This window comes from Entelurus aequoreus, linkage group LG04 (genome assembly GCF_033978785.1).
Source record: "Entelurus aequoreus isolate RoL-2023_Sb linkage group LG04, RoL_Eaeq_v1.1, whole genome shotgun sequence".
Taxonomy (NCBI): Eukaryota; Metazoa; Chordata; class Actinopteri; order Syngnathiformes; family Syngnathidae; genus Entelurus; species Entelurus aequoreus.
Window position 1 is genome coordinate 89351339 of NC_084734.1, and position 17111 is coordinate 89368449.

A 17111-nucleotide genomic window follows, 5' to 3' on the forward strand; every position below is an offset into this window, starting at 1 on the left:
GCTTTTATCGCGCTTTGGCAGAACAAAATACAACCTTTGTTTTCCCTGTTTCCAGTTGTGGTTAGCACAACCAAAAACAACACAGTTTTTCGGCATTTTGGAGGCAGAATGACGGGTTTAACCAGCGTAGGTCGACAGGTTAAAGAGTAATGGCAACGGTTTGTTTTCAACGCCAGTCTGGTTGCTATGCCTCGAAGAACCCGTATGTAGCTCAGTTGCCCGGATGTCGGCCCTCACCCATATGTACATACAGCTAGCCTAAATAGCATGTTAGCATTGACTAGCTTGCAGTCATGCACTGACCAAATATGCCTGATTAGCACTCCACACAAGTCAATAACATCCACAAAGCTCACCTTTGTGCATCTACACACATCATGAAACGTTTGGTGGACAAAATAAGACAAAGAAGGAGTGGCATAAAACACGTCTTACTGTGGCAGCGTCGAGAAAAAAGTTGTACATGGAAACAAACTAAGGTGCATTCAAGGACCGCCAAAATTAGTAGGACAAAACGGCGCTCGCCAAACCCTGTCAGTGAAGCATGTTTAATATAAACAGTGGGATTTCTAACAATTAGGAACGTTTGTGTCATTTTCTCTCTTACAGAAACAATATTAAAACAAAAATTATATTTTTTCCACCATTTTTTCCATTATCATACATTTTTTTAAATGTATGAAGGGAGCCCAACCCAACCGACCCCTGGTTTGGAGAGACGACGAGGCAGAATTACTTCTGCGCGTTACAATTAATTACAAAACTGTGAAATATCAAGAGAATGTTGACTGGGAGTCCTGAAGATTCTTCATCCACAGATACTCGCCTCGTTCTACAGCTTCCTTCAAATGCTTACAGTCACACCAAAGTGGCCCAAATCTGATTTTTTTTTAGACGTGATTTTTTCCAGCTGACTGTTTACACTGCAAGTAAAATGTGATTTTTATCAGACCCCAGTGCAAAGGCGCACTGGCCCCAATGTGGCCCCAATGTGGCCTCGACGTCGCTTGCATGCACACTTAGATCAAGTGAAAACAAAGGAAGTTGACCGGGAGGAAGTCGCTACTACTACAAAATAAAATAAAGGTCGCAACATCTTAAAAATTAGTAAATGAAAGTAATATAATGTATGAATGGATGTATGTAGTGTAATATATTTGGAAGGGTTGTAATCTTTTTATGGCTGTTAAAGGCCTACTGAAATGAAATGTTTTTATTTAAACGGGGATAGCAGATCCATTCTATGTGTCATACTTGATCATTTTGCGATATTGCCATATTTTTGCTGAAAGGATTTAGTATAGAACAACGTCGATAAAGTTCGCAACTTTTGGTCTCTGATAAAAAAAACCTTGCCCCTACTGGAAGTAGCGTGACGTTGTCAGTTGTTCACTCCCTCATTATTTCCTATTGTTTTCAACGCAGCTAGAGTTATTCGGACCATTACCCCATTAATTTGAAACTAGGATGAAAGATTCGTGGACGAGGAACGTTAGAGTGACGGACTAGAATGCAGTGAAATACATATTTTTTTTCGCTCTGACCGTAACTTAGGTACAAGCTGGCTCATTGGATTCCACACTCTCTCCTTTTTCTATTGTGGATCACGGATTTGTATTTTAAACCACCTGGGATACTATATCCTCTTGAAAATGAGAGTCGAGAACGTTAAATGGACATTCAGTGCCTTTTATCTCCACGACAATACATCGGCGAAACGCTTTAGCTACGAGCTAACGTGATAGCATCGTGCTTTAACTGCATATAGAAACAAAAAAAATAAACCCCTGACTGGAAGGATAGATAGAAAATCAACAATGCTATTAAACCGTGGACATGTAAATACACGGTTAATGCTTTCCAAGCTGGCGAAGGTTAACAATGCTGTGCTAACGACGCCATTGAAGCCTACTTAGCAACCGGACCTCACAGAGCTATGCTAAAAACATTAGCTCTCCACCTACGCCAGCCAGCCTTCATCTGCTCATCAACACCCGTGCTCACCGGAGTTCCAGCGATCGACGGAAGGACGAAGGACTTCACCCGATGCGTTTGGCGGCCCGGAGACGTAGGAAGTCAAGGTGAGGTCGCCGGCTAGCGCGTCTGCTCTCCAACAAAGTCCTCCTGGTTGTGTTGCTGTAATCCGCTGCTAATACACCGATCCCACCTACAACTTTCTTCTTTGCAGCCTTCATTGTTCATTAAACAAATTGCAAAAGATGTCCAGAATACTGTGGAATTATGAAATGAAAACAGAGCTTTTTGTATAGGATTCTACGGGGTACCATAACTTCCGTTTAACTGACTACGTCACGCGCATACGTCATCATACCGCGACGTTAAAGCCGGATATTTCCCGGGAAATTTAAAATGTCACTTTATAAGTTAACCCGGCCGTATTGGCATGTGTTGCAATGTTAAGATTTCATCATTGATATATAAACTATCAGACTGCGTGGTTGCTAGTAGTGGCTTTCAGTAGGCCTTTAAGTAGAGAAGACACTGTCAGGCTTGTCACTGACAGTTTGGTTATGTTTTAGTTTTTCCTCTGTGTTTGTTTTATTTCCTGTCAGCGCTCTTATTTTGGTCCAGTTTCCTGCTTGTCTCCCTGAGCGCTGTTTTCCCTTACCTGTCCCTGAGTGGCAGTCTGGCACACCTGGTGGCAATTGCCAATCAGGCCACTATTTAAGACTTGCCTCGCCCTCCAGTCAGGGCTGGAGTCTTGTTTGCTGTAAGCTGTGGACTGTTTGCTGTATGCCGATAGCTGTTTGCAGCGCGCTGTCTTCTTGTTCCTCGTTGGCTGGTTCCTGTTCCCTGTTTCCAGTTTGCCTGTTCCTGGTTCCTGGTTTGTGTTTTTCCTGAATTTTGGACATTAAATCATGTTTTCCTGCACCAAGCCTGCCATCTCTGCATCTTGGGGTTCGTCACCACATTTACGTGACAGCCAAATACGAACTCCAAGATGCAGAGATGGCAGGCTTGGTTTGATTGATTGATTGATTGATTGAGACTTTTATTAGTAGATTGCACAGTACCAGGGCCGGCCCGTGGCTTAGGCCGTATAGGCAAACGCTAAGAGCGCCGTCCATCAGGGGGCGCCACGCCAGTGCCACAAATGGTGGAGGAAAAAAAAAAGAAAAAAAAAAAAAGTTGGTACTATTATTTCTAAATACAAAAAATAATCCCACGTTAATTAAAATGCAAAGTAAAGCCTATTTAATAGAAATATTATTTGTTACAACATTGGTGCAGCCGGGCCGGAGCAGGAGGGGATAGAAAGAGAAAAAAAGGAAGACAGAGGGGGGAATTGTGGGGACAAGAGGGGGATTAGACAGAGAGACAAAAACAACAACAGCAAACACAACAACAACAACAACAACAGAGCAACATCAGCAAATACGACATGTACAAATATGATGGTAAAAGTAATAGCAAATAAGCAGTTAGCGAAAAAATAATACAGAAATGACAATGAGCATTATTACACTAAAAATGGAGCAATACAAATACCAATAGAAATAGTGCTATTGATAATAAACAATACCAATACTTTACCTTTATTATCAACAATACAATTGTTCAAATGCAACAATACATATACGTAATGATAACTAGAGATACGAAAGAATGCAGAAAAATGGAGGGGAAGAAAGAGAAGCAACCTACATTAACCTTGTAGATTGTTATAGTAACAATAGGTTAAGCTTTGTCATTGTGCCATGTGTTATACCCAGTTTACCCTAGGGCAACAACGTTAATATATGTTTGATGAAACGTGATTATGTGCATGAGTGTATGCCATAATTGATGTCCCCACATGACCATTGCTGGACAAATACTTTACAGGAACACATTTACGCACCACTTTTCATTGAACCACATCAACAGTGTACAAAACGGGTTATTTTCTGGCGCATTTAAAAATGAATAAGCTTGCATCAGCAATTAAAACATAACTTATGTGGAACGTCTCTTAAGGATCCTTCTTGAAAATGGCCTTGCAAATATATATCTGCCACCTAATCGAAGTCACTTGGGACTCCCAAGTGAGTATCCAATCACAGCGTGAGGCCATCTAGAAGGCCTTACTGACAACAACTGGTGATCTCATTGGCTATCGCAATTATCTATCAACTGTATGCGCCCGTTGACTTACAGCACAAAGACGCCCGCATTGTTGATTCTGAAGGCTCTGGGCAGATTTGGTACAGCATGGCAACATAAGCTCGCTGAATTCTGATTGGATACAAACTAAAACTAAAAACAACAGCACTGGAAGGAGCATAATATGACATGAAGAGAATATGAATACTTTTAGATATTTAGGGAAAGTAAATAAAAAATTACTTTTATCTGTAATTATGATCATGTTTTCTGGTTGTTAGGCCAGCAGAGAAGGCCTTGCTGGCCCTGACGACACACCACTGGCCTATTATTTTCACACTATTGACTAGTGATGATCTAGTTGATCTAGAGACTAGATCCACTATGGACTGGACTCTCACAATATTATGCTAGATCCACTCGACGTCCATTGCACCGGTCGCCCAGGGTGGTGACCCCACATCTGCGGTCCCCTCCAAGGTTTCTCATTGTCCCATTGGGTTGAGTTTTTCCTTGCCCTGATGTGGGATCTGAGCCGAGGATGTCGTTGTGGCTTGTGCAGCCCTTTTAGGCACTCGTGATTTAGGGCTATATAAATAAACTTTGATTGATTGATTGATTGATAGTGACGCACCGAAAATTTGGTCGTCTTAAATAAAAACCGAAACCAGATGTTGTGATTAGGGTTGGGTATCGTTTGAATTCGAACGATTCTGATTCCGATTCCGATTCCTTGTTTCGATTCCGATTCCTGGCGATTCTCGGTTCCGATTCTTCTTCTACCATGCCGGGATCAATGTGTTTGACAGGTAGTCCCTGGAAGGTGGTATGTATTTTGGGTTGAGAGTTTTCACCATATCCATGCAAACATAAACAAACATGTAATGTTGCTGTTACTGTTTAGCCCAGTATCAAGTAGCTTAGCTCTAACGTTATTGCTTAACTAACCTAAATGTTGGAGATTCCACCTCTGAAAAGGGATGCAGTCTTTTGACTATGTGTGCAGTGACCTTTCTGTGGCACTCTTCCCTCTGTGGCACCGACATCTTCCCCATTGCCGCTACGGTGAACGGAGTACGCTGAGCACATCGCGGAGCCTGGCTAGCAGGTTGTAAATTGTCTATGAAAGAGTTGATGTAACACGTGGCTTGGCATTGTCTTGCTAAAATAAGCAGGGGCGTCCATGGTAACGTTGCTTGGATGGCAACATATGTTGCTCCAAAACCTGTATGTACCTTTTAGCATTAATGGCACCTTCACAGATGTGTAAGTTACCCATGTCTTGGGCACTAATACACCCCCATACCATCACACATGCTGCCTTTTACACTTTGCGCCTATAACAATCCGGATGGTTCTTTTCCTCTTTGGTCCGGAGGACACGACGTCCACAGTTTCCAAAAACAATTTGAAATGTGGACTCGTCAGACCACAGAACACTTTTCCACTTTGTATCAGTCCATCTTAGATGAGCTCAGGCCCAGCGAAGCCGACTGCGTTTCTGGGTGTTGTTGATAAACGGTTGTCGCCTTGCATAGGAGAGTTTTAACTTGCACTTACAGATGTAGCGACCAACTGTAGTTACTGACAGTGGGTTTCTGAAGTGTTCCTGAGCCCATGTGGTGATATCCTTTACACACTGATGTGGCTTGTTGATGCAGTACAGCCTGAGGGATGGAAGGTCACGGGCTTAGCTGCTTACGTGCAGTGATTTCTCCACATTCTCTGAACCCTTTGATGATATTACGGAGCGTAGATGGTGAAATCCCTAAATTCCTTGCAATAGCTGCTTGAGAAAGGTGTTTCTTAAACTGTTCAACAATTTGCTCAGGCATTTGTTGACAAAGTGGTGACCCTCGCCCCATCCTTGTTTGTGAATGACTGAGCATTTCATGGAATCTACTTTTATAGCCAATCATGGCACCCACCTGTTCCCAATTAGCCTGCACACCTGTGGGATGTTCCAAATAAGTGTTTGATGAGCATTCCTCAACTTTATCAGTATTTATTGCCACCTTTCCCAACTTCTTTGTCACGTGTTGCTGACATCAAATTCTAAACTTAATGATTATTTGCAACAAAAAAAATGTTTTATGAGTTTGAACATGAAATATGTTGTCTTTGTAGCATATTCAACTGAATATGGCTTGAAAAGGATTTGCAAATCATTGTATTCCGTTTATATTTACATCTAACACAATTCCCCAACTCATATGGAAACGGGGTTTGTATTATAGTATTAATGTGCCGACAATCCATCAAGCAGTGCGGCTTCATAGTTTACCAAAGTCGTACTAAAACATTTTGATAGATTTTTGAGCGTCGTGTGTAATGTTCTATATTCTCAATGGAACATATAAAATGTTGGTGTTGTTTACTTGAGTCATTTTGCCATCATAGTGCAGTCTACACGTATCTCTTATGTTTGACTGCCATCTACTGGTCACACTTATCCTTACACCATGTACCAAATAAAATTGATTCAAGGTCGGTGAGCAAAACCAGAATTATTCTGTACATTAGGCGCACCGCACTGCACAAACTGGAATCTAAGTAAGATGAAATATGTCAAATAAGGGTGATATTTGCTTATTTTCTGTCTGATAAGATCATTCTTCTCACTAAGCAGATTTTATGTTAGAGTGTTTTACTTGTTTTAAGTGTTTTGGTCCTAAATGATGTCAGTAAGATATTACAGCTTGTTGCTGAGATTTGATGAGCTATATTGAGTAAAACATGCTTGAAACTAGAATATCAAGTGTTGCAAAGCTGTGTCATCAACACTCACAAGTAGAAAACTACTTTTTTAAAGTCATCATTTATTACTTCAAGCATGAAAAAAAAAATCATGATGCCGAGCGCATATCATTATGTCAAGATAATCGCACTAGCATTTACGTAATTTAAGAATATTTTTCAACATATTGAGCAAAAAGGTCTCTTTTTTTTATACCAATAAAAGTGCACTTGTTATTAGTGAGAATATACTTATTTTAAAGGCCTACTGAAAGCCACTACTAGCGACCACGCAGTCTGATAGTTTATACATCAATGATGAAATCTTAACATTGCAACACATGCCAATACGGCCGGGTTAACTTATAAAGTGACATTTTAAATTTCCCGCTAAACTTCCGCTTGAAAACGCCTTTGGATGATGACGTATGCGCGTGACGTAGCCAGTGAAACAGAAGTATCGGTAGCCCATTGAAGCCAATACAAAATAGCTCTGTTTTCATCTCATTATTCCACAGTATTCTGGACATCTGTGTTGGTGAATCTTTTGCAATTTGTTTAATGAACAATGGAGACTGCAAAGAAGAAAGTTGTAGGTGGGATCGGTGGATTAGCGGCGGACTACAGCAACACAACCAGGAAGACTTTGACTTGGATAGCAGACGCGCTAACCGACGCTAGCCACCGACCGCACGGATGATCGTGGTGAAGTCCTTCATCCTTCCGTCGATCGCTGGAACGCAGGTGAGCACGGGTGTTGATGAGCAGATGAGGGCTGGCTGGCGTAGGTGGAGCGCTAATGTTTTTATCATAGCTCTGTGAGGTCCCGTTACTAAGTTAGCTTCAATGGCGTCGTTAGCAGCAGCATTTTTAAGCCTCGCCAAGCTGGAAAGCATTAACCGTGTAGTTACATGTACATGGTTTAATAGTATTGTTGATCTTCTGTCTATCCTTCCAGTCAGGGATTTATTTATTTTGTTAATATCTGCATTTGAGCCAGATGCTATCACGTTAGCTCAGTAGCTAAAGTGTTTCATCGATGTATTGTCGTGGAGATAAAAGTCACTGTGAATGTCCATTTCGCGTTCTCGACTCTCATTTTCAAGAGGATATAGTATCCCAGGTGGTTTAAAATACAAATCCGTGATCCACAATAGAAAAAGGAGAGAGTGTGGAATCCAATGAGCCAGCTTGTACCTAAGTTATGGTCAGAGCGAAAAAAGATATGTCTTGCACTGCCTCTCTAGTACTTCACTCTAACGTTCCTCATCCACAAATCTTTCATCCTCGCTCAAATTAATGGGGTGATCGTCGCTTTCTCGGTCCGAATCTCTCTCGCTGCTGGTGGCCATGATTGTAAACAATGTGCAGATGTGAGGAGCTCCACAACCGGTGACGTCACGCTACTTCCGGTAGGGGCAAGGCGTTTTTTTTATCAGAGACCAAAAGTTGCGAACTTTATCGATGTTGTTTTATACTAAATCCTTTTAGCAAAAATATGGCAATATCGCGAAATGATCAAGTATGACACATAGAATGGATCTGTTATCCCCGTTTAAATAAAAAAAAATCATTTCAGTAGGCCTTTAAGGTATTTTTGGGTCCATTGAGGTTAGCTAATTTGACTTGTTTTGGAAAGTCTTGACAAGCCGAATTTTCTTGTTCTTTGGCAGATAATTTTGCTTAGTTCAAATAAAATACCCCTCATTTTTGTATTTTTTTTCCTTGTTTTTGAACACTGACTTTTTGCAGTGCAGGGTTATAAGGCGCACTGTCGAGTTTTGAAAAAAAAAAAGGATTTTAAGTGCGCCTTATAGTCCGGAAAATACGGTACTTTCCGCTGCTTACAGTCTAAGCAACAGTATGACAGCTCAAGTGTACTTTGTCATGTGAAAAGCGTACTAATAATGTCTACAACTTACTGTTTGATTGGGGCGTCATTTTTATCAATGGAGCTGTCACATGACCCTCACTGGCAGCGAGTATTTCAACATGTATTCATACCCTGAGTGGAGTCGGGCCGACTGCACACTCGCACACACATCCATCAAGCCTTTTCGCCTCTCCCTTCCGCGAGCCTGCGTGGGACGTCAACACAAAGCTAACAAAAGAGGCGCTGGAGGCCGCCAAAGGGTCGCTCCCCGCCCTCCGTGGGTGACAGCCTGGCGAGATAATAGAGCTTAGGGAGGCCGCGGTGCGCGGACTGAGCCCGCGTACGAGTCTACTCAGTTTCTCCCCTACGTGCCGTGGCGTCGCACGAGATTTTCCCGATCAATAACGGACTCGCCCTCGCCTGCGAATGTGTGTGCGTCAATGAATAGCTGCCTGTGTAAACATGGCTGGCGGCGATAAGAAAAAGTCCTGTTGCAATGAACTGGAGAGTCTTTACATTAGTTTGATTAATAGAAGTGATGGGTCTTTAAGTGGCGCCTGAACTTCAACACTCCAAAAAGTCGTCTACTTGACTGCACGACATGTGACTCACCTTTCTTTCGCTTCGCTCGCCTGTTTTCAATCAAGAGTAGGGATTCGTTTCTCATGTGTGTAAATATTTACTTGTAAGGCCATGTTGGAGCGGTTTCCTTTCATATGCTATTTCTTATATTCAGAATCAGGATCAGAAATTCTTTATTAATCCCTGAGGGGAAATTGACATTACATTCCAGGGAGACAGAACAGGATCGCTGACGGGTCGGACAACTTCTGGCGCCCCTTACAGAAACAGGTGGGAAACCGGTAAACCGTCCATCCATCCATCCATCCATCCATCCATCCATCCATCCATCCATCTTCTTCCGCTTATCCGAGGTCGGGTCGCGGGGGCAGCAGCCTAAGCAGGGAAGCCCAGACTTCCCTCTCCCCAGCCACTTCGTCCAGCTCCTCCCGGGCGATCTCAAGGCGTTCCCAGGCCAGCCGGGAGACATAGTCTTCCCAACGTGTCCTGGGCCTTCCCCGTGGCCTCCTACCGGTCAGACGTGCCCGAAACACCTCCCTATGGATGCGTTCGGGTGGCATCCTGACCAGATGCCCGAACCACCTCATCTGGCTCCTCTCCATGTGGAGAAGCAGCGGCTTTAGTTTGAGCTCCTCCCGGATGACAGAGCTTCTCACCCTATCTCTAAGGGAGAGCCCCGCCACCCGGTGGAGGAAACTCATTTAAGCCGCTTGTACCCGTGATCTTGTCCTTTCGGTCATAACCCAAAGCTCATGACCATAAGTGAGGATGGGAACGTAGATCGACCGGTAAATTGAGAGCTTTGCCTTCCGGCTCAGCTCCTTCTTCACCACAACGGATCGATACAGCGTCCGCATTACTGAAGACGCCGCACCGATCCGCCTGTCGATCTCACGATCCACTCTTCCCCCACTCGTGAACAAGACTCCGAGATACTTGAACTCCTCCACTTGGGGCAGGGTCTCCTCCCCAACCCGGAGATGGCACTCCACCATTTTCCGGGCGAGAACCATTGACTCTGACTTGGAGGTGCTGATTCCCATCCCAGTCGCTTCACACTCGGTTGCGAACCGATCCAGTGAGAGCTGAAAATCTTGGCCAGATGAAGCCATCAGGACCACATCATCTGCAAAAAGCAGAGACCTAATCCTGCAGCCACCCAACCAGATCCCCTCAACGCCTTGACTGCACCTAGAAATTCTGTCCATAAAAGTAATGAACAGAATGGGTGACAAAGGGCAGCCTTGGCAGAGTCCAACCCTCACTGGAAACGGGTCCGACTTACTGCCGGCAATGCGGACCAAGCTCTGACACTGATCATACAGGGAGCGGACCGCCACAATCAGACAGTCCGATACCACGTACTCTCCGAGCACTCCCCACAGGACTTCCCGAGGGACACGGTCGAATGCCTTCTCCAAGTCCACAAAGCACATGTAGACTGGTTGGGCAAACTCCCATGCACCCTCAAGGACCCTGCCGAGAGTATAGAGCTGGTCCACAGTTCCACGACCAGGACGAAAACCACACTGTTCCTCCTGAATCTGAGTTTAAACCCAAACATATCTAATTGTTGATATAAATAGTCATATATTACAATTGGAGAGCACATAATGACTAAACTAAAGGTCGGCAATTCAAGTTGTGAATGTGCTTTTATTCTGAAGGTTTCGTCGGGGCACATATGCAGACGGCAAAGCCCAAAACCCACACAATTTCCATGAGGACTTTCACATCCTCATGGCGACCCTTTTTGTGAACAGCTACTAGCGACTTTTTTGTGTCTTGGATACTCTGACACCCAGCAGTTGTCCTCAACGAGCAGTGGCGGGTGCTACTGTGAGTACCATGAATTGCAGCGTTTCGCACATGCTCAAATCATTCGCAGTCTTGACTTTCACGATGCGTTCTGTACTGTACACCCGTACCTAGTTTGCTATATGATTGCAAATACTTTCCAAATGTCCACTTAATTCTTACTGTACTTACCGTCACCAAGTTTTGAGCAAAAACCCCTCAAAACACATACAAACCGAGGAAAATTGGGGCGGTATAGCTCGGTTGGTAGAGCGGCCGTGCCAGCAACTTAAGGGTTGCAGGTTCGATCCCCACATCCGCCATCCTAGTTACTGCTGTTGTGTCCTTGGGCAAGACACTTTACCCACCTGCTCCCAGTGCCACCCACACTGGTTTAAATGTAACTTAGATATTGGGTTTCACTATGTAAAGCGCTTTGAGTCACTAGAGAAAAGTGCTATATAAATATAATTCACTTCACTTCGCTTCAAAACACACCAAAAGTTAGCTCGGGACTCGGAAGTAAGCGCCGTAGATATGAATACGTAGACGCCACCTCTGACACTGCTGTCCATTGGAACGACGAGTCAACGCGGCCGCCATCTTGAGCAGGGCGAATCTGAGTCTCAGCCAACTGGGACAGAGTTGTTATGATCCGCTGCCCGGATCATATTTCTGTTTATGTTTTCTAGTCGTTTGTGTTTTTCTGCTAGTCTTGGACTCCTTCTTAGTATCTGTTTAAGCACCTCTGAGTTTGGTTACCATAGTAACTAATTACGTTCACCTGCCGCTGGGGTTCCCGACACGCACCTGTTAGTCATCATTGACATTATTATTTAAAGCCTGCCTTCTCAGTCAGTCGTGATGGCTTCTTTGTTTTGCATCCCGCGACTGCCAAATAGGTTTGTTCTCGTTTCCTAAACTCCTGCTAGTAGATACAATCTGTGCTAAGTGTTAGCCTTAGCTTCCGGTGCGCTCGGCACCTCGTCCTGTCGGGTTGTTTTCTGTTTTGTACCAGTTTTGTGTTATTTGATAATTAAATCATGTCGTTACCTGCAAGTCCTGTCCGGTTTTCGTCCTTTGCATCTTGGGAGAACAAAAATCCCGCAGCACCATGCGCCCCGAACGTGACAAGAGTTTTATCAATGATTGACATTTTGGTGCCAGTCAGACGCACACCAATCTGATGGCTCCGACGAAACCCCTGCTCAAGATGGCGGCCGTGTTGACGCGCCTGACAAGCCCGAAGGCGTCGTCCATGTATTCATATCTATGAGTAATCCCAGCCCGTGGCGCCAGGTCTGAGAGGGATAGACAAACACACCAGCAGGATGTCGAGAAGAAAGTATGGTCATCCAGCTTTGTGGGATGTTGTTTCTAATGTTAGCTTAGCCAACCTATGTGCAACAGTGGGGCATTCTGGGTAATATTGGAAGCCCTACCATATAAAAGAGCAGCTCTTTTGTTGATGAACCATTAAGATGATAAATAAACCAATAAACAGATGCTTTATATTATTGGTTTTAAGGAGTAAATTATTTGTTTTGCGTTCTTTTAATAGTTCTTTCTTAGATGTTTTTTTCTGTTTTAAATATGTTAAGGCAGGGGTCGGCAACCCAAAACGCCATATTGGACCAAAATGACAAAAAAGTAATCTGTCTGGAGCAGCAAAAAATGAACTCATGACATAAAGTGTCTATATTAGCCTACTATCAAAATGACTGTGTCGCAGGCTGAAGCAAATCTTTGTTGACAGAAATGTTGCTACTGTTTGCTGTGGTCTGGAACAACATGGCACACAAACAACAATCAGAAATGCAGCCAATATTACATACAGATAATGTGTCATGAGACATGCAAAACTAAATGATATACAAAGATGGTAAGAGTGAAGGATATTGAATATACCTACAAACGAGGCATAATGATGCAATATGTACATACAGCTAGCCTAAATAGCATGTTAGCATTGATTAGCTCGCAGTCATGCACTGACCAAATATGCCTGATTAGCATTCCACACAAGTCAATAACATCAACACAGTTCACCTTTGTGCATTCACGCACAGTATAAAAGGTTTGGTGGACAAAATGATATATAAACAATATTTACCAACATAAACACACACACAAGTCCTAACTCTTCCCAGGTACCAGGAATTAGCACGGTGTTGACTCGAATGGGAAACGTGCCCATCTTTGATTGGCAGGAATAAACTTGTCCCTTGCTTTGTTTGGAGTAAACATGCTAATGTTGTTATTAGCTGATGGGGCTCAAATGATGGCCTAGCAACAAGTGGTATTGTAAACCTAATGGAAATAATATATTTAATACAGACTAGTGAAATTCAATGTCTTAAAGTCCTAATAGTTCTGTGTCAATGCAAGTATCTCAATCCTTAAGTACATGTTTTCAGTGGCTAATGGAGTACAAATGATGAGTGCTCCCCAATTCTGCCTAGCAACAAGTGCCCTATGGAACATTTTCCTATAGCAAAATGTTCCACAACGCCAATGCACATCCTCTCTATTTGACAGTTTATTTCACTTGTGTCGTTTTTTTTCAATGATTCAAAAATGGCCGAGGCTCATTGGAAATTGAAAAAGCAAAGCACATAAAAAAATGATTTATTCTTATTGTTTGTGGAGGTGGAACTGACAACAGATTCGAGAGAGGGCAAAGACACGTAATATTATCGTTTCTAACTGGGCTTATTTGTGTGTTTTAGGAGGGAAGACTCGGACGAAGGACAAGTACAGGGTGGTGTACACGGACCACCAGCGCCAGGAGCTGGAGAATGAGTTTCAGTTCAACAGCTACATCACAATGAGGCGCAAGTCGGAGCTTTCCATGGCACTCGGCCTCTCCGAAAGACAGGTGAGGTGGCAGTGGTCATGATACAGCACGATACTGTAGTATACTTATGTCGGATTACAGTACATTATGGTATGCTTTTATATGCTATAACACAGGTGTCAAACTCAAGGGCCGGGGGCCACTTCTGGCCCGCCACATCATTTTATGTGGCACGCTAAAGCCTGGAAAAAATGGGTTTCAATTAAAAAAAAATAGAATAATAAAAAAAATTAATAATAATATATATTTTTTTACTAAATGCATTCTTTCTTTCAATTTTGACAGAAAAAAATGCATATTTTAAACTTTTATATATTATCTGATATTGCAAATTATATTATTATATACTGTATTGCCAAACTATTTTTGTGAGATAAAAACAAATATGTACCTTTTATTTATGATTTTAAAGCAAGTTATACATAAAAAAATAATCTAATAATCAAATGCATATGCATTTCGATTAATCATGATTAATCCCAGGTTATTACCCGCATGCATAATGTAAATTAATTTTTAAAAAGCAGCCATTACTGCGATGTGGCCCTCAATGAAAATGACTTTGACACACCTGTTCTATAACATAACATTTTTGTTATAGCTTTGGTCAATTTCACATTTCTACATAATATTCATTAATTTATTTACTTATCCAGCCATATCTTCAGTAAATCATTTAGAATAATATTATTGCCAATTTCAAGAACTTACAATTATCTAGTATTACTTCAAATTCAATTGAGCTGTTTAAACTTTTAAAGTACAACCAACTTCAAACATTTTCAATAATTCTAAGCACCCACTGATGAGGATTTGTAATTACATAAAAGCTACAATTATGCACAAAGCAAACTATAACCTCCTACCAAAGAATGCACCATTTTTTTCTCAACAAAAGAGGAGAAATATAACCTTAGAGACAATAAATATTTGTATGCATGTATAACATTTAAAACCTTCAGTATGTGGAATCAAGTTATGGAATGGATTAAGCAAACAAGTCATATGTACTAATATATTCCAGTTAAAGTCCAAGTGTTTACAAAGTACAAAGAAGAAGAATTATGATAAATGTATTGAACTTATTGAAAAATAATTTATCATTCATTTCGTTAAGTGAATGACTTAACTATTTATGAAGAGAATTGTTGTATTTAGAATTCATTGATGTGAATTGTGTACAAATTGAGAACAGGAAGTGAATAAACGTGTTAGTAATTGCTGTGAATTACAAAGTAATTAAGAGTTGGACAATATCGGAATATCGGATATCGGCAAAAAAGCCATTATCGGACATCCCTAATAATAATGTGTTAATTCTACAACTGTATATATCGGTATCGGTTGATATCGGAATCGGTAATTAAGAGTTGGACAATATCGGAATATCGGATATCGGCAAAAAAGCCATTATCGGACATCCCTAATAATAATGTGTTAATTCTACAACTGTGTTTATCGGTATCGGTTGATATCGGAATCGGTAATTAAGAGTTGGACAACATCGGAATATCGGATATCGGCAAAAAAGCCATTATCGGACATCCCTAATAATAATGTGTTAATTCTACAACTGTGTTTATCAGTATCGGTTGATATCGGAATCGGTAATTAAGAGTTGGACAACATCGGAATATCGGATATCGGCAAAAAAGCCATTATCGGACATCCCTAATAATAATGTGTTAATTCTACAACTGTGTTTATCGGTATCGGTTGATATCGGAATCGGTAATTAAGAGTTGGACAATATCGGAATATCGGATATCGGCAAAAAAGCCATTATCGGACATCCCTAATAATAATGTGTTAATTCTACAACTGTATATATCGGTATCGGTTGATATCGGAATCGGTAATTAAGAGTTGGACAATATCGGAATATCGGATATCGGCAAAAAAGACATTATCGGACATCCCTAATAATAATGTGTTAATTCTACAACTGTGTTTATCGGTATCGGTTGATATCGGAATCGGTAATTAAGAGTTGGACAATATCGGAATATCGGATATCGGCAAAAAAGACATTATCGGACATCCCTAATAATAATGTGTTAATTCTACAACTGTGTTTATCGGTATCGGTTGATATCGGAATCGGTAATTAAGAGTTGGACAATATCGGAATATCAGATATCGGCAAAAAAGACATTATAATAAATAATCCCTAATAATAATGTGTTAATTCTACAACTGTGTTTATCGGTATCGGTTGATATCGGAATCGGTAATTAAGAGTTGGACAATATCGGAATATCGGATATTGGCAAAAAAAGCCATTATCGGACATTTCTTTTTTTAAATTTAATTTTAATTTATTTTTTAATTTTATTAATTAATTTATTTTTTCTATTAAAAAGTGTGCTTTTGATCCAGGTGAAGATCTGGTTCCAGAACCGACGCGCCAAAGAGAGGAAGGTAAACAAGAAGAAGCTGCAGGACTCCCAGCAGCCGTCCACGTCCACCAGCACCCCGCCTGCACCCGTGGGGTCCCGTGAGGGCCACAACGCACCCAGCAACATTCTGTCCAACGCCATATCAGAAGAATTCAAGCTGGAGTTCATATGACGGGGAAGTGCAGCCAGTTGGTCCAAATGATGCGCTGTGAGAAGCCCACCATTCGGGCATTAGTCTGAAAGGAACTATTTGTGACAACTTGAATCTGTGAACGTGGATCAGGACACCAACTGTTCAGACCTGCAACCAATAATATTTGTAAGATACTCCTTCATTTGGAAATGGCCGCAAAAGAAAAAGAGCGTTTTGAGGAGTCGGGATTTGTACATAAGTTCCTACATTTTCATGTGTCTAAGAACGTGAAAGTGTGCGATTACCCAGTTTTACTACGCTCTAACCCAGGGGTGTCCAAAGTGTGGCCCCGTTGCTAATTTTTTTAACATTCTAGTATGATAGCTTTTTGTTTTGCAAATGATACAGGTGTCATATTTTGGTACTTGATGTATGCCAATGTTAGCATTGTAGCATTTTTAGCACATTTTTCCCAGGTGTACATCGCAGAGTAACATACACTATATTACCAAAAGTATTTGGCCACCCATCCAAATGATGAGAATCAGGGGCCGTACTTATCAAGCTTCTTAGAATGACTCCTAAGAAGTCTGCTAAGAGTTGACTTAAGAGTAAATAAATTCTTGGCTG

General features: G+C 41.7%; 1 protein-coding gene across 1 annotated transcript in view; it reads left to right on the forward strand.

Moving 5' to 3' along the window:
• Positions 1 to 16722, forward strand: part of cdx1a (caudal type homeobox 1a) — a 19920-nt gene extending 3198 nt beyond the window's left edge. Inside the window, exons 2-3 of the mRNA XM_062045960.1 lie at positions 13822 to 13970; positions 16329 to 16722. Of these exons, the coding sequence (XP_061901944.1) occupies positions 13822 to 13970; positions 16329 to 16520 (341 nt within the window). The 3' untranslated portion in view covers positions 16521 to 16722. The remainder of the gene's footprint in view (positions 1 to 13821; positions 13971 to 16328) is intronic.
• Positions 16723 to 17111: the final 389 nt, after the last annotated feature.